This window comes from Crassostrea angulata, unplaced genomic scaffold, assembly GCF_025612915.1.
Source record: "Crassostrea angulata isolate pt1a10 unplaced genomic scaffold, ASM2561291v2 HiC_scaffold_98, whole genome shotgun sequence".
NCBI classification, from domain to species: domain Eukaryota; kingdom Metazoa; phylum Mollusca; class Bivalvia; order Ostreida; family Ostreidae; genus Magallana; species Magallana angulata.
The window spans coordinates 121979-141091 of record NW_026441653.1 but is presented as its reverse complement, the minus strand read 5'-3'; the positions used below and the strand labels follow the sequence as shown (position 1 = coordinate 141091).

The window sequence follows — 19113 nt, the reverse complement described above, 5'->3', positions numbered from 1 at the left end:
TAATCTTTCAAAGTAATAGGTGATTTTAAAGAATTATTAAATCCATCTTCTTCTTTTTTTATAGAAACGGTGTTTTGATGGGTCCAAAAGTTGTAACATGATGATCATGTGACAACTTTTGGACATATAAAAAAAACGTTTCTTTGTTTTTGCTGATTCCATTGAAAAAAATTTTGATTGAACAAATTCATTTTATTTGAAAGACATATATCGACTTTGTTATCAAACATTTTAAGTTTTTTAACGTATAAAAGTGTAATGTTTTCAATATAGAGTTCCACTCACATCACTACAACCAAGACTTTCAAATATGTGTAACAACTGAATGGTGTATAGATGTAAAGGAGTTGCAATACAAATGATTAAAAATATGCGATTCGATTTTAGTGTCAGAGACAATGTACGTAAGGATTCTAGCACATTTACCTTTGGCCAATGTTCCTTGTCACTGTACACCCAACCAGCAATCTCCACGTACTTAGTCTCTGCTGTCGTCTGATTATCGTAATTGCTTTCACAGAAATTAGCCCCTTTGAAATAGTTGACAGATTTACACCTTGGTGTAACTAGACATTCTATCACACAGTCCAAGAAACTGAGTTCTGTGAATGACTGAATTACTTTCCCGTCCAGTCTGTGTCCTCGCTGAAGTTGAGAGAAACCCGGCTTTAGGCTGCCATAACACGGCACAAGGAAACTGTATAAAATCCACCACCATCTACCAATTTGTAACAACATCATTGTACTGTAGGAGGAAGTTTCATGAGAAATAAAGTTCCTTTCTCTACCAAGAACAGCTTGAATAACGCACTTCAAAAGAATAATTAGGACCTTTAACAGTTTGCATTTGTAATGGATTTCGTTAGTAGCATTCTGCATTATTGACAAGTTGGTAATCAGTAACCGTTATCATTGATAAACGTATTTGATAATTAAAGAACTTCAAAAAAAAAAACAACAAAGTGGTTTCCAGAACTTTTTAGTTAACTTACTCTTTGTGTGAATAATAAAAGGCATTTGAAGAAGAAATGTGTACACACCATACATTGTGCATAGAAATCAGTGATGCAGTATTTAAATTTGATTGCAACAAGTGCAATAATATAGCGACATGTAAAACATCACTTTCTCGAATTTGTTTTATTTCATTTGACTGATTTTAAAAGTTTTGTGTTATTTGAGTTGTGTGCGCCACCTGTAACATTTATATAACTATATTCAGAAAACTAAACACGGGGGTTAGCTACATGTATACATTGTATTCGTGTATCACGCTTGATTTTTGTATTGATCATATGGAGATTGAAGTCTGATTTTTTCTCATTAATATTGTTTTTAATTTGATTGACTAGCAGCAATTATTTGATCTTGGTACAGGTATGTTTTAGGGGAGGTGGCTTAAAATATGGTCTTCAAATGCTATGGGATTTGTATGCTATGCTTTGAGAAATTGAAATGAAGGGCGAAATGATATAAAGTGCTATGCTATGGTATGACATGAACTTTGAACAGAAACGCCTTTATTCACAGAGGAGTTCCAACCAGTTCATAATGGTGATAAGATGACATGATGAGAAGTAAAATTTATCTGCAATGTGAACATTTAAAAAACACATTTAAAACCGAGTTAAAATCATGTTGCATGCTATGCTATGGTATGGTGAGAGTCTATGAGATTGTATGCTATCGTATAATATTTCAATGCTATAGTCTGAAATTACAATGTTATACTATGAGTTTTCAAAGCTGTATCAGCTTTTGTTATTGTATATGTTGTAAAAGATATGCTTGAACTAACTGAACATTGTAATTGTTTTAAGAGCTTACTGTTTAATACTGTATGTAATTCAATGCTCAATTTCTATATAAAAAAAAGTAAGTAAGTGAGTAAATGATTATACATGATTTAATACAAATACTGAAATATTTAAACATTCCAATAAATTTAAATTAAAAATTTAGTCATTGTATGTACTTAATTTTCTAACGGTCTTTTATTTAGCGGATTATCTGATATTAAAATAACGTATAATATGGTTCACAATAGTATGGGTGATATTCTCACAGAACTGTAAAACACAGTTGCATGAAAAGATGATTACAGTTTGTTGACGACGTTATTCAATCTGTGAAGAGAATCTTCATTTTTGTTTTTATTGATGTAAGAATCCTAACCGTTCAAAGACAGTTATCCTAGAAAAATTCATAAGATATATTATTCATGTCGTAAAAACATGTGAAAAAGGGCATAGCTTTGCGATGAAGATATTTTTCAAAATCTTTTGCAACTAAAAGCTAATTACTTATTTATATGGAAAAACACAACTAATATAATTGAAATATTGGTATTGAAATATTGGTAATGATAATAGTTCTTACGTTAAAACTCTACTTGATTCTTTTAACTTTGTTTTTACTCTTTGCAACATCACATGTATTCTAATGATATGCTTAATTTATTTCTTTTAACACAAAGGTATTCCACTGCTTAATTTCTTTTATCAAAATGGTAAGTAAGTGAGTAAATGATTATACATGATTTAATAAAAATACCGAGATCTTTAAATATTCCAAAAAAATTAAAAATGTAGTCATTGTATGTAGTTTATTTACTAACGATCTTTTATTTAGCGGATTATATGGTATTAACATAAACTAAAGTTTAACGTATAATATGGTTCACAATAATATGGGGGATATCTTCACAGAACTGTTAAACACAGCTACATGAATAAAAGATTACAGTTTGTTGACGACGTTATTCATTCTTTGAAGAGGATTTTCATTTGTGTTCTTATTGATGAACAATAAATGAATCCGAACCTTTCAAAGACGGTTATCCTAGAGAAATTCATAAGATATATTATTTATGCCGTAGAAATATGTGAAAAAGGGCATAGCTTTGCAAAAAACTAATATTTGAAATGTTTTTGCAACTAAAAGCTAATTACTTATTTATAAGAAAATAAAAACCTTTCGTCTAATGTAATATGAAATATTGGTAATTATAATAATTCTTACGTTAAAACTCGACTTGATGCTTTTAACTTTGTTTTTACTCTTTGCAACAGCACTGATCCACAAAAAGGCTGCTGGGATTCACCACAAAACATAGCTATTCACCTAAGCAAAGACAACCATAATCTAACTTAACTGTATATCATGTTTTAGAGCAAGAACAGAATGACTGATATATCTTTGAAAGAGGTTGCATTCACAACAGTTATGTTTTGCACTGTAACATTATACAATGGAGTGACATGTTCGGTTGTTCCCGGTGAGAGGTATCGTTGTCCCGTTGTCCGGGTGTTGGAGATCATTGGACAACAGCAGTGTGTCCGGAAATGTAGACACAGACCCAAGCTATGTCGGGGAGTCAACTACCGGAAACGGGAACTGCTGTGTGAACTCGTGACGGCCATCGACGAAACGGAACCCAATCCAAACTATGTGAGGATTAAAGTAGATAAGGTATCGTTTTATCCAGTTTATTTCAATTGTTCCTTCTGTTTTTACTGGTAATTTATAGTCAGAAGTAATTATAATACGAATTGTTAACAACATTGTGTTGAATGCATCATATTTTGTAATGTTTCCTAGTTTTTGTTTATATTTAATTATTCTATGTTGTCAACTGTCATCCTGCAATAAATGTCACGTTAATAAACATGAAAATCTAGTTTAAAATTTGTTAGAATTATCAATATAATCTAACAGTTTCTTTAAATATAACATGTAATGCAGCTTGATAATTTACACGCGTTAAAAGGGACATTATTAAAACTTATTAAGCTCTAATATAAAGCTTATATATAATTAGTTATAAAAACTTTTAGTCCAGCGCCTGTCTGTCCGTAAATTGTTTGCTAATTTACCATTTCTTCTCAAGAAGAACCGAACCAGAGCATCCTGATTGATTCAAGTTTGTTAATGTAAAATAAGGTGGTTATGTCTTAAAAGAGGAAATAATAATTGCTGTACTTTAAAAGAATAAGTTAAGATGTTCTTTTCGAAAACGATTTCGCCAGAAATAGTGTAAGTTGTATGAAATCATCTTAATGGTGAATATTCTAGTTAATTCAAATCATGATTCCTGGTGGTAGAGTGAGGCCAGAATGGAGAGGGTGGAATTTCTATAGGACTATATAAAAGTATGCAATTATTTATTGCTTGAGTAATCAATAGACCAGAATATTTTCCCAAGGTCCAGGGAACAGCGCAGTATGATGTTTAACCCAAGGCCAACGGTTTGTTATTAACGATGCTTCTGTGTGGCATTTCTAATATTCGACTGGTAATATTCAAAAAAAATTTGAGGGTCATGTTATAAGCGATATACACATCTCGCGATTCTTTGTCTTTGTTTACGTTTTGAAAATTGAAGTAAAAATTCCAGTTAAAGACCTTAAATAAATCTGATAAATGCTAGAAACTATTTATTCATGCTTATAATGAATGAGAAGAGACAGAAATCAGCTTGAAAAAGAATTGTTACCGTGTTAATGAATTGACGTAAACAAACACAGGCACAAGCCTTGTTGTCATTAAAAGAATAGTGAGCTCTGTATCTTGCTATAACTGTTTAACCGATAATCGAATTTTCCTTAATCCTAGAAGTGCATTTCTAAAGCTTTGTAAACAATAAAAATGGGAAAATCAAATTTGGCTAAAATCGTGACAACACACCTTTTATGTTGATTTTAAGAATAATTGGAGAAAAATTTCACATCCTTTTATAGACTTTCTATATAGGATCTTTCTAACTACATTCTCCAGAGATGTTGTTTATGACTTACGTTTTTGATATTTATTATTTTCCGTTATCAACCGTTTAGATACTCACTTTTTAAAAATATGATATTCAGAAATATTTGTGAACCAAATTTAAGAGATTTTATTACAATGGTTAAAATAAACTTTGCAAATGATTCGTGAAGGTTAATCAACGACATCATGTCCATGATATTGTTGATTCAAGTCAATTACAACTTACAAATGTTCTCATTACCCATCGTGACCGTTTTGTAGACTGCCAATGTACCAGATGAATGCCTGACGTGTTCTTCTGACGATCAGTGTGTGACCTTCTCCAGTAAGAAAGTTCATTGTATTCGAGGTGGGTTATCTAGTGATCTGAATTTTACTCAGGAATCAGAAAACACATGTAATGAGATACACCTACATCTAAATACATTTGTTTCATCCTTTTTTCTAGCAGTAGTTTTCCAAATGAATTGAGACCTTTACAGGCTTTATTCAGCTTTTTACATCGATGTGATAGTGGTTTAATTTGTATACAAATTACACAAATCTGTTAAATCGCATTCGATTCAAGGTACTTTTTATTATAATTGTTTTAAAATTCAAAACACCAATAACAATACATATGGGATAACCACAACAATAAGAAACTCAAACTAAAAGAAATTAAGACCACAAATGTACAATTATAGATCATTTATTTTAGTTTAGATTTTTTCATCCCTGTCTGCTCTTTTAAATATCTAGCAATGTATTTATTTATTTTTTTTGTATTTCAATTTTCAGGAATGTGTTAAGAAAGCAATTAATGAAAATGTTGGACACAGAATATACAAAAATTAAAAAAAAACAGCATTTAAAAATATTCATTTGTAAAATGAATATTTCCACGCTTGCGAAGGGAAATCATGAAGTATCTACAAAAATAATGTAAACACAGCTGTATTGATTTCTAAAACAAATTGATTTTCAACATCACTTATTTCTATGTATTATGTATGATATTTAAAAGCATGTACTTTTAAACGCCTTTGTTCATCCACAGACAATGTATAATGACTAAACTTAAATAGAAACGACACATTTTACGGTTTATTTATCGAATAATCCTTTTACCATTTAATGCTCACTCACGAAGGGCGGTGAAGCTCAACAAACAAAAAGCATAAGGTCTTGAGCTAAAAGTAACAAGGAATGATGATACTTAAATATTAATTATCTTTAACTTTTTATACTGATTTTATACTAATGTTATTTTGCGGTGATATTACAGCTTTTTTTTAACATGTTTAAATTGCGTGCCATATAATTGTCGTACAAAAAAAATCATCAGAAAGAAAAGAATCAACAGAAATCATGCAAATTTTTTTGACTCAAAAATACATTTTAACTTTTTTTTAGCACTGCAAAAAAAGTCTTGAAGAAAACAATTTAGGAAATTAGATCGAATGTCATCTGTTTTGCTTTAGATTTATTTTTGTATCAGCTTAAACCATAAAATGCAAAATAATATTAATATAATTTAAAAAATATTTTGTGCAGAACAAATTTTACTTATGACAATAAAATTTATAATGTTTTTAATTAAACCATGAGGAAACGACTTCCTTAATGTTTGCTGCAAAAGTCGGAAGGAGTTTAATCGCATCATATTTCAGTATAAGCTATTTATAATGGAAAGTAGCTAAATTTTCAAGTAATAAAAGTCAAATTAGTTTCAACATAAAGAACAAAGACAGCGTTTTATTATGAAATTAAGTTTTCTGAAATTTCTAACAGAAACATAATTTGGCATTGTAGACATTGAATGAAAGTTCATCTAAAATGGAAAATTATTTAAAGTAATTTTAATTTTCTTTAATTTTTGGTCATAAACACTCACTGTATCACATTGTATTTTATTAACACAATCACCAAATATTGTTGATAGTTCTCTTAGCACTTGCATTGGGTAAACCTACCGAACAGTCTTCAACGTTTCAACTTTATGGAGCACAGTTGGCAGCAGATGGTAACAGAGGTACAAACCTTCTCCAAGAAGAGTGTACACACACAGGAGGACACGACACAAATCCCTGGTGGAGGGTGGACCTAATGACTCTGTATACCATTATATCTGTCAAAATACTGAACAGAGGGATTGACGCAGGAGGAGGTACGTGTTCAAAGTGATGTTGTCAGGTATGCTTACAGGGAAACTACATTGCTAAATTATAACTTGGTAGCAAATGTTTTTGTTGAGAGGTAATTAAATTTCTAAGAAATATAACATGAGTAATAAAATAAAGAAACAACTTTAACTTGGAAAACATTGTTCTTTAAATGTTTTTGTTAATTTTTACATCTGCGTCAGACCGACTTCGGGACGTTACCGTCACTGTAGGGTTGACAGAATTTGATGTGAACAATCCTTGTGGTTTCTTTGCTGGTCCCGGTACCGCGTCACAGCTGGTCGTCATCGACTGTACGACATTACGACGGGGAAGATTCGTGAAGATCTCCAAGACAACTGAGGCTCTTACTCTATGTGAAATCGACGTGTTTGGATTCTCTTTCTAATTAATATCAAAGATACGATACCGTATTATGTTAAATGTTTGCGCGTTCCCACCCTTTCAGGTTCACTCCTGATAGATGTGAGAAATCTTACCGATACTTATTCTTGGAGTTTAACATTAAACTAAATGTTATATATCTATAACACTGCATGCATGCTTTTTATGAACTTTTATATTGAATTTCTCTTATTAACAATACCTATTACACTGGAGTGCTTTTACCTAATCAGAACGTGTTGGGTTTGATTCCGTTTTATAACCGTGGAGTCAATAAAAAAACAACCTTTTTACAGGTAGGAATAACTGTAGAAGCTACAATCCTCTCACTGATGATATATTCCCAGCAATGCTAGATACTTTATTTGATCAGTAAGGAAGCTGTTTTGTTTTAATCAATACCTTGTAAACATACTTATATTCATAAACTTAAATTATATAATCTGTCGACTATTTGATACTTAACATCAGCACTAGAGGTACTGCTCACAATTGATATCCCCCGCTAAGAAAAAAATCATAACGTGTATTTTTGCTATTATAGAAAATATTGGATTAATCTATTTCACTGTCTATTTTCTATAAATAACAACTGCTCTATTTTTCAAAACTGTTCAAGCTAATAGGAGTAAACAAACCCACTTCTATCCGTTAATTCCATTTTATTTTAAGTTAACTGTTAATGCATGAGAACGTTTGCATCCTTCCGTTAACAACCATGACTTGAATCAAACGAAATCCACATATCAGCCAGCCATATAATATTTAAACATTTTATTGGTATTCTGAGCCCGATTTTTTCCGAATTTTTTTTCCACACATTTTTTTCCCCAACAAAAAAAAATTCATCGGGGCAGTCCATTTCCAGAGAGACGGGGATGAGAATCTAAAAATACTTTTTTGTGGCTTGAGACAAGCAAGCTTTGTGTCAAATTTTAGCTTCTAATTTTTACATTAATACAAGACATGACACAGACAGAATTTAGCCTTTTTAGAATAATGACCTTGAACTTCCTCAATTAACCTTGGGTCAAGGTCATGACACACCCTTTGATCATTAGCAATATTTGTGTGAAGTAAGAACTTTCAATAAATGAGGTCTATAAATAAGGACGATTAACAGCAACATCTATGTAAAGGAAACACGTAGTTTTAATAAATGTTTCAATATCAACGTTACGATACATTCCCTGAGTACTATCGAATGGAATGCAGATTGTGATGTCAAAGTTAAGTGTACTGCCATATTGTATGAAGTACAGACAAATGTTTTTCTATACATCGCTATAGGAAGCCTTAACACACCTGCACGAGGGTGTATCACACGGGTAGTATACACATAAAGTCGGTTATGGCATGTGCGGTTTCAATAAACGCGCTTAGAAAAAAAATGCATGTTTCAAATGTTACATTACACTTTGTATACTGTTACAACAATTGATATAAGATTTTTTCCATTTTCCCAGACCTTGTCCTTGACTGCTTGGTAACGTGTTTACAGGGACACTTGGTGAAATATAAGACACCGTTGGAAAATTAAAATAAATTGCGATTTGTATGGCAGTTACACGTACACTCTAATGTGTACTGCGTTTGCTACGCTACCACCAGTCGTTAATAAAAAAGTTACTATTGGCCGATAATGTGTAGATCAAATATTGTCAACTAGTTGATAGTTAGTTGATTTTGAACAAAAAAAGACTTAACACGAAAATATGATATAAATATCACTAACTAAGCTGGAAGTCGGGAGTGAACGGTTACCTCCACTTTCTGCAATCATGTAATAATATTTTTTCATTGTTAAAAAAGTAATATTAATTTTACTGTATTGACTGAATGGTACAAACAACTTCAACTTTCTGCAATCATGTAATAATATTTTTTCATTGTTAAAAAAGTAATATTATTATTACTGTATTGACTTAATGGTACAAACAATTTCAACTTTCTGCAATTTAAATACATAATATGTTGCACTTATATCGGAAATAATTCTAAATATGCGTATGTAATAATTATTTCGCCAAAAAATTAAAAATAAAATAAAATTAGAAGCCTGTTCTCTCTTTAAAGTAATACTGGGGAATGCAAAAAAACAAAATATAAAAATCCAGGATTTGGTATCAAATATGGACTTTGGAAGAAACTAAATTTCAGTTACTTTTTTTTTTTACAAATTATAAAAAAAATAAATGTTGCAGTAGGTGACAGAACAATGCAATGTTTGTTAGAATCTCGTACAGTGGGGTACAGTGTTGGTCAGTAGAGTACATTGCCTCTGTACAGTAGATGTACAGTCAATTAACAGAAGGGAACAATGATTATACAGAAATGCCAACGATGTCTTATAATTATCGGAAATACCAACAGATTTTGAATTCAGAAATTAAAAGATCAGCTATAAGGGAAATTGATGGTAAATGATGTAGAAATATCATAAAGAACAAAGTAACTTGAACAAAATATCACATTCTGTTTACGACATAATCGTTCATTGAAATGGTTTTTTTGTCGATTCCATTGTTCAAAGACAGCTTTTCTAGAGAATCTTTTAATATATTTTATTAATTTCGTTAAAAGCTTTTCAAGGAGAGTTCTTTGATAGAATTTCATTCAATTTTAATTTATATTTTTTCTGCGAAAAAGATACACGTATTAGGCTGGTGGTATATAATACAAAGTGTAATTGTTTAAGCAAAGCAAAAAACAGAACCTAAAAACCATCATTTAATTTTATACTTAAATCTGAAACAAGCACAGAATGGTTCACCTTCTGATTGGTAAATATTTGAATGAAGTGACATTTACAACAGTACTGTTGTGTGTTGTATCATTGTACGAGGGAGTGACATCTGCGGTTGTTCCCGGTGAGAGGTATCGTGGTCCCGTTGTTCGGGTGTTGGAGATCATTGGAAAACAGCAGTGTGTCCGGGAATGTAGACAGAGACCCAAGCTATGTCGGGGAGTCAACTACCGGAAACAGGAACTGTTGTGTGAACTCGTGTCGGCCATCGACAAAACGGAAACCAATCCCGACTATGTTAGAATTGAACTTAATCAGGTATTGTTTTATCTCTTCTGTTTTTGACTGGTCAATAATACGTAAGAAATGTTCATAATACGAAGTATCAATGACATTTTTTTAAGATCATACATTTTTAATATTGCTTGTTTTATCATATGTCCTGAGGAATAAGAGTTTGTTAGAAAAACGGGCTCCTTATATTTAAGGGGGAATAATAAAGCATTCTTGTAAATTTACAAGATATAGAAAAATATTCGTTAAAAAAAGCTGTAAATTGTGTGCAAGAATCTTCAAATGGTTAAGAGGCTAATTTGTTTAAATCATAGCGTTTTGGATACCCATTATAATTTTTTTTCTGCATCTTGTAAACAATGTAAGTTATTAGTAGGTAGAATGGTAATGTTTAAATTGAATGAAAGATATATCATAGAAAAAAAGTTAAGAAACGCGATTTTGCAAAATAAATATCAGAAACGAAATTTCTCAGGGTTAAAATGCACTGATTAACCAAAATCCCAGGTACGCTTAGTTACAATACCAATTTGAGACCTACATGTACTGTATAGTTCATAGCTCGCAAATTGAAGCCAGTAAATGGAGGAACAAATAAATGAAAATTCTTTCTTACTTTTGAACATTGACTTTGTGTGTTTTATCAGCAACAACACAAAATACATTGCAGGAACACCTATAAGTAAAATTTCAGCGATTGAAATTCGTAAAATTTGTTATTAAAAAAAGAAAACCAAACCTAACAGATAGCCACGTATAATGTACATGTCTATGTTAACCAAAGTAAATAACATGCTTTTATAATCAACCGTGACCGTCTTGTAGACTGTAAATGTACCAGAAATGAACCAGGAATGTCTGGCGTGCTCCTCAGACGATCAATGTGTGACGCTGTCCAGTAAGAAAGTCCATTGTATTCGAGGTGGGTTAAATGTCGATTATTTTATACAGACAATGTAAATCTGTTCACATAATATAAAATGAAACTAATAAAACAGTGATCCTCATTACTTAAAATAATCAATGTATTTGTTTCATTGATATGTCTTTTGCTGCAACACAAAGAGTTGGCGCATGCTTATATTTTATTTCAAGATCAATAAAAATAAATACCCATTAAGTTAAAAAGAAAGATGCATAAGTCTAGCTTATTACAACAACAAAAGCAATAGTCACTTAAGTACGATAGCCTATACAAATACTTGTCGAGGAGTCTTATGCATTAAATTAAGTTTCATAATGGAGTAGAAAAATCGTAATATTGTAATGACGACCACCTCCCTGCTAGAAATATTATAAAAATGGACAATGAGGCCTACAATTTTAACAAAAAAGAAAAAAGACAGGAATAAAGTGCATATTAAAAAGGTGCAAGACTGATGAAAATAATTTTCCCATATTTGTTAACTTTCAATAAATTGTTATGTGTATAACAGTATATGCTTTCATAGATAAACTAAAACAAGGTGGCTAAATACAACAACCTGCCATCTCCAATCCCTTGGGGAACAAACACTCTCCCTGTGGACATATAAACTAAAGAATAAGCTCTAAAATCTACCATGTGTTACTCACTTCTCCTGTTAAAACTTTTAAATATTTAACCTTCATTGATTCCACATCTGGCATTTATACCAAAATCATTTTAAATGTTCTGCTTATTACTGATTGTGGTTAGCCAATTAATACTTTTTTATTAACAAGTTTATTTGTTTATTTAGAAATTACAAAGATACTTGTTAAATTTTGATCATAAAACGTCCTTAATCATTATATTCAATGATAAATAACTAAATATGAACAAGCAAAGGAAGACAACTCCATTTTATGATTATAGTTATAGTTATATAACGAAAAAAATGGGTTTTTGTTCTATTTGCATCGTTCTTTAAATTCTAATACATTTTCTGCGCAGTTGAAGTTCTGCGGTATGCTATTAAAATATTGTTTTTAAAAAATGGAATGTTTGCCTTATGTTTAATACTTGAAACATTAAACTCTCAAATAACAAGATATGTTTCACATAATCAAAGTGTTCAGTAATAAGCCATGTACAAATGTACCTGGAATTATTGTTGAAACCACATTGTTTTACATCATGTATCTGATAAACCAATCATTTTTATCAAGTTAGAATTTTAATATTAACAAGTTGATCCTTTGCTGTTTCTTTTCTCTCTCTCTCTCTCCCTCTCTCTCTCTCTCTCTCTCTCTCTCAAATAAACACGTTAAAATGATGAAAAAAAGATTTCGTTTCATATTACAAACTTTAGGGGGCTCAATTTATATTATAACTGCATGTTAAATGGGATGCTTATAATATTAACACAGAGAGAGAAAGAGAGAGAGAGAGAGAGAGAGAGAGAGAGAGAGAGAGAGAGGTGGATGATAGGTTTTTGAAGAGAGAATTAGAGATAGACAGAAAAAGGGAGGAGGGGAAGGGAAAGCGATACTATTTGTTAGTCTATTCTACATGATATTCAAAATTACACTTTAAAAGAATAAGGTCTTTTAAAGCCGTTGATTTTTTTTAATGAACGGTCAATGTATTGTATTTCCTTTAAATAATCAATATATATCGGCATTTTTGTAATATTGTTGACAGCTGTTTCCAACCTTGCGTTCCATAAGCCTGCAACACAATCATCAACGTTTACATGGGCAGAAGTTGGACTGATCTACTCTGCCAATCTGGCAGTTGATGGCAACAACGGTACAGACTTCGTCGTAGACTTGTGTACCAGCACAGCGGGTGGAGACACAACACCGTGGTGGTTGGTGGATCTACAGGCTGTATATTCCATCAGATCTCTCAGAATATTCAATAGAGGAATGGACAAGTGGGGACAAGGTAATGGTAAACAGAAACATTGTTAAACGAACTATCGGTATAGTCTACAAAGTAACGTCATTGTAAAACGACGTAAAATAGTGGAGAACAGCTTTGATTACATCCGTGAAAATGAAACGGGGAATACCCATTTATCTTTTACGTTTTTATTTTTTGCAAGGAGATAAAAAGACGAAAAAATATAAGAAAAAATGGAATCTATGCAGGTTTTAGAATTATAAGTAAACAGTTTCACATTAATATATGTTTTGTTTTTTTATTTAGATGTGTCAGACCGGCTGCGGAATGTTACCGTCACTGTAGGGCTGACAGAGTCAGATGTCAACACTCCCTGTGGATTCTTTGCAGGTCCCGGTACTTTGTCACAGCTGGTAGTCATCGCCTGTACGACATTACCACAGGGGAGATTCGTAAAGATCTCCATGATAACTGAGTATCTCACTCTTTGTGAAGTTGAAGTGTTTGGATACTCTGTCTAAGTATCATTACTGATGTCTTAACGAAACGATTCTCTTTCCGACCAAATAATTATGTTTATGTTGAGGTGAGGTTTTCAATAGCTGAATGTTCAGTTTTACATCTATTATAAAGCTCTCTATTCAATGATTGCTTTAAGTGTTTTTATTTATAAAACTACATGCAGTTGATATACATATGTAAAGCGTTTTTATAAACTATTTAATCACGTGTGGTGTATACGATCAGTGTGATAAACCTTTGCTTTTTCAAACGAATGATGTTTTATCAAATACTTCCGGTCCGACACAGCCAAATGCAGGTCTTTAGCTCCTGGTCTGAAAAAAATTCGAATGGACGACCAGGGAGCTAAAATACCAACCACTGAAAAAATTGCATATTTATTGCGCACAAAAAATATCTTGCCTCAGACTTTCTCCGGAGCACGCTTTTCCGACATCGGAAACTGAAGAATGTTAAATTTTCATTAAATTCAATTTCATACATTAAAATTTGGTCAAGCATTGGAACGAAACAAAAAATAAAACTAAAATTATCATTAAGATGAAAGAACTGTTAACGTAATCTATACTCATTCTATTGATGATTGATAAAATAATGAATTCCTAAAGAAGTAATTTATAGAAAGTAGGGAGAACGTTTTAAACTTGCGAAATAAAATGGAAAACACATGTAAATATAAATGAAGATTTTTAATATTTCCAATTTGTGTTTACAAAATTGTAGGTAAATGCTATCATAGTTAACATAGGTATTCACAAATAACAAAGCTCACCGAGACTAGGCATCATCTTTTTGAGACCCCCTTTATCATATTATATGAAAATCACAGTTCATCATGTTCATGATCTTGGAAATTCATGGATGCTGTTTTGACACAATATCGTATATCATATGTAAATAATAGTTTGAAAATCATTTGTTCATTTAATACTGTATTGGAAGATACAATTTTTATCAATACAATAATATAAAATACGATATTGCATCCTATGATTCTATACAATATATATCATATGATACAATATAATTCTGTAATATATAATGATAAAATATGGTATTGTAACATACGATATGACATTGTATCAAAATATGATATTGTATCATATAATATGATAACGTTTTGTATCTTGTAAAACATTATATATGATCACGAAATACAATATCATAAGGTATGATATATGATACAATATAGTATCATATTATAAAATATCAAATCACAAAATAAATCACAAAATTGTAACACATGATATTATATGATACAGGATGATATTGTATTGTATGCCATTGTATTATATATGATATGCATCATTGGATACAATATATTTGTTACCATATTGTATTACAAGTGAATCTCGATAATTTGAACTTCAGGGGATCATGTTTAAACTTTGAGAGATCAAGAGTTTGAGATATCGAAAGTTTAAAAATTCCGGAAATATTTGTTTTGGTCATATTAGTTCTAAAATTATAGTAGCTGGAAATTTATATTTATAACATGGAACGATAGCCGAACATGATCTTATTCGTATTTTCTGGTACATTATTTCAATTTAAACAAAACAGAACTGAGTTGTGTGTTTATTTAGTTGTGTTTTTTTTTCACGTTAAAATTTTTTTAAGCATATTTTGTTTTCTGATTTATAGAATATATAACGTAAAGAGCGGTTTAATATACCGTAATTTTTACAAGTTGTTGAAATTAATTGATCAGTTAGAAATTACCTATCTACCCTTTGAAGGAAGCAAGGGGTAGTGTCAGTTTCGTAATCAACCAATTAATTCTACCACGCTAGCCCCCAGGCGTTCACTCAACCATCCAGGTAAGGTCCACACGGAGCTAATACGCTTGATCGGCCACCTGTGTACACAGCAACCACTTCGAGTTGTCAAGTGTGAAAACAATGAAATAAGTATAAGGTTTTATTTCGAAGTTGGAGCCATCAAGTGTCACCTGTATATCATACAATATCATGTGATATAATAATATATAATATCATATTATACAAAATCTTTTCATAATTATGATATAATATTATATTTTACAATATCATATGATACAATTTCATGTGATATAATATTTATAATACAATATCATATAATACAATATCATATTATATGATACAATATTAAATATTTTACAATATCTTGTGATACAAAATATATAATACAATATCATATTATACAATATTGAATTATTATATACAATACTATACATAACAATATCATGATACAATATTATATAAATAGTGCCTGTTTGGGAGGGTAACAGTTGAAATTGACACCCCGAGAAAACCATTGTCAACCGACGCGAAGCGGAGGTTGACAATGGTTTTCTCGGGGTGTCAATTTCAACTGTTATCCTCCCAAACAGGCACTATTTATTTTGTTATACTGAATTTCTTTTTAAAAATTTTTAATAAAATTTGACTGCTTTTATATAGGAATAACGTGAATTCTACAGCGAACCGTACGCGCATTATTTTCGCGCATGTAACATTTTTTAATGTTACCCGTTGCCAAGTGCGTTGCTAACGCTGAGGGTAATAGTAAATATTATTAACTGCGTCTTAACCAATCAGATTTCAGTATTTAACATGAAAGTATAACAACATATCATAACATATAGAACATTCGATTTAATTTCATATTGTATCATGTAAGTTTGTACAATATTATATAAATAGTGCCTGTTTGGGAGGGTAACAGTTGAAATTGACACCCCGAGAAAACCATTGTCAACCGACGCGAAGCGGAGGTTGACAATGGTTTTCTCGGGGTGTCAATTTCAACTGTTATCCTCCCAAACAGGCACTATTTATTTTGTTATACTGAATGTCTTTTTTAAAATTTTTAAGAAAATTTTACTGCTTTTATATAGGAATAACGTGATTTCTACAGCGAACCGTACGCGCATAATTTTCGCGCATGTAACATTTTTTAATGTTACCCGTTGCCAAGTGCGTTGCTAACGCTGAGGGTAATAGTAAATATTATTAACTGCTTCTTAACCAATCAGATTTCAGTATTTAACATGAAAGTATAACAAAATATATTATGTAATATCGTATCATATAAAACAAAAGTGTTTCATATCATACATATACTACATCATTGGAATTATGTTATATCATCTCACAACAAACACATCTATCAAACAAGTGTGCATAAGGTGAAGGTTTTTCCAAGTATCCCCGAAAATGGGGATCAGCTGAAGATACTCTGCGAAAACCCGAAACCTATGGCTCAGATTCAAAATTCAAGCCTGTCAGGTGCATCAGTATCATAAGGCGCACAAGCCATGCAAGTTTGGTGAAGTTAGGACCATTAGGAGAGAGAGAGAGAGAGAGAGAGAGAGAGAGAGAGCGGCAGGTCGGAAACAGAAACAAATTAAAAAGTGGGTCAGCGCCCTTTTATATTAGATGTACACAATCCTTTTACAACATTTATTTACATCTTTTTTTGATTTGCTTCCGACGTCGAAATGAAAAATCATTAGTGGAAAAATCATGGAGGTATTTGTAAGCATGTATATACTTCTGCTATATATACCGAGTTACACAACAGCGTCATGGTATAAATATTATATGTGAAAGTATTAAATATGTACATGTATTATTGGAAAGCTTGCATTTGTGCAATAAATATCTAAAAAAAAAGTAGCGTGTGTAGAGAAATTACCGAGAAATTACCTGAATCTCGTATATAAAATAAGGTTCTGAAAAATGACGTCACAGCGGCTTGAAAACTCTCCACTTGCACATTTAAAATACACCGCTTAGCTGGAGGTGAAACACATGTGTGTACATGCATCATGGATATTCAAACTTCGTTCAATTTCTGTTGCAGCAAATTGATTATGCTTTGAACATTTTTACAACTTTTGAAAGTTTGCCTCGACAAATGGAACACTCCAATCTTTCGGCACATCCTGGGCAGCAGTATAAATGACCACATCCAGTACAATACAGTCCATTGCATTGTCTTAACACACTGTACACTCTCCAAACTGCACTTACAAGTCATCTGTAAATACACAAAATAAATAAATTATAATAAAAAAAAATTTTTAATTAAAGACTCAAAAAGAGGTTATTCTATTTCCATATGTTTTGTATTTCATAGTCTTATGAATAAACTCAAGATTTATGAGCAGGGAAAAATTCCTTTGCAGCACACATTTTTGTTAAATTTGGTCAGGTCTCAGATGTAAAAATTCAAAAAGTATATTTACATTAAATTTAGTACTTTTTCATTGTTCATTTTCATTGGGGAAACAGCATGATCTTTTCGAATGATTTCCTCCATTTCACAGTAAAATGGAAAGTTTTTCTTGTCATTTGCTAAAACAAATTCCTATCTGTAGCCTCAGCTTATTTTTGTCAACAATGCACCTTTTTATTTCTATTTTTATACCCGCACGTTCTAAAGAGAGTTCGAGTATCATGTTGTTGCCTTGTTACATCTGTCTGTCTGTCACGTTTTACTTTCTAAAACTGTTCTTACATCTTACAAACCACCAAACTGAACTCTTTGAGCTTGATTTACGGTGTCATTTTGTTTTGTAAAAATGTTTCAAAAACTCTCTGGTAGTCCTGGGGGTCGAAACATTGGTAAAAAATGACGTTTTTCCATAAAAACTCGACCTCTTCCAACATTTTCAACGATAAAAAACATCTCTTGGATATGTTTTGGGGTGTCCTATACGTGGGCAATCAGGTTTCGAAAATCTCTGCTTGGAGTCATTTGGTGGCTTAAAAAATTTTTGGACAAAAAATCTGGTTTCAAAAACGTCAACATTTTTGCAGTAGCCAAATGATCTTCAAGAATATGACTGGGGTGTCATTTTGAAGTGTGATCAGGTTTCATTTTTTTTTAATTTATTCTGGGGATTTTTTGCCAAAAAAATATGGTTCCCAGAACTTCTCTTACAACTTTTGGAGTAGCTACGTCATCTCTTGGGGTGTGATTGGGGCTGCTCTATAGATGCGCAATAAGGTTTTAAAAATTTAAAATTTCATCCAGGGAGTCAAATAGTAGCAGAAAATTGACGTTTATCACTACCAAACCCACCTAGATCCCAAAACTCCTCTTATGATTTAATGAATAGACATATATCTTGGGATATGATTGGAACTGTCCTAAAGGTGTTTGTGTATTAAGGTTTTTAATTAAAATTTCACCAGGGAGTCAAATAGTAGCAGAAAATTGACATTTATCTCTCCCAAAAAAACCTAGATCCCAGAACTCATCTAATGATTTAATGAATAGACATATTATATCTTGTGATATGACAGGGACTGTCCTAAAGATGTGCAATAAGGTTTTGAAAAATTAAATTTATTTCTTGTATTGAAATAGTAGCAGTAAATATACAGTTATCCCATGCGCGGATCTAGAAATGGGTCGGGGGGAGGGGGGGGGGGGGG

General features: G+C 31.6%; 1 protein-coding gene and 1 pseudogene across 1 annotated transcript; one reads left to right on the top strand and one right to left on the bottom strand.

The window, feature by feature from the left end:
- Nucleotides 1–812, bottom strand: part of LOC128169113 (uncharacterized) — a 113537-nt pseudogene extending 112725 nt beyond the window's left edge.
- Nucleotides 813–2094: 1282 nt separating this feature from the next.
- LOC128169101 (uncharacterized) lies at nt 2095–13751 on the top strand. The gene is made up of 8 exons (XM_052835272.1): nt 2095–2103; nt 3172–3471; nt 5029–5092; nt 6692–6781; nt 10133–10380; nt 11182–11278; nt 12962–13207; nt 13472–13751. Exons 1-8 carry the CDS (start codon nt 2095–2097, stop codon nt 13684–13686), a joined length of 1269 nt encoding a protein of 422 aa, XP_052691232.1. The 3' UTR covers nt 13687–13751.
- The last annotated feature ends 5362 nt before the right edge of the window (nt 13752–19113 follow it).

Excerpts from the sequence above, each read along its gene's own strand:
- LOC128169101 (XM_052835272.1), top strand. Across the intron at positions 10,381-11,181 it reads TTAGAATTGAACTTAATCAG|ACTGTAAATGTACCAGAAAT; the intron begins GTATTGTTTTAT and ends ACCGTCTTGTAG. Across the intron at positions 11,279-12,961 it reads GAAAGTCCATTGTATTCGAG|CTGTTTCCAACCTTGCGTTC; the intron begins GTGGGTTAAATG and ends TATTGTTGACAG.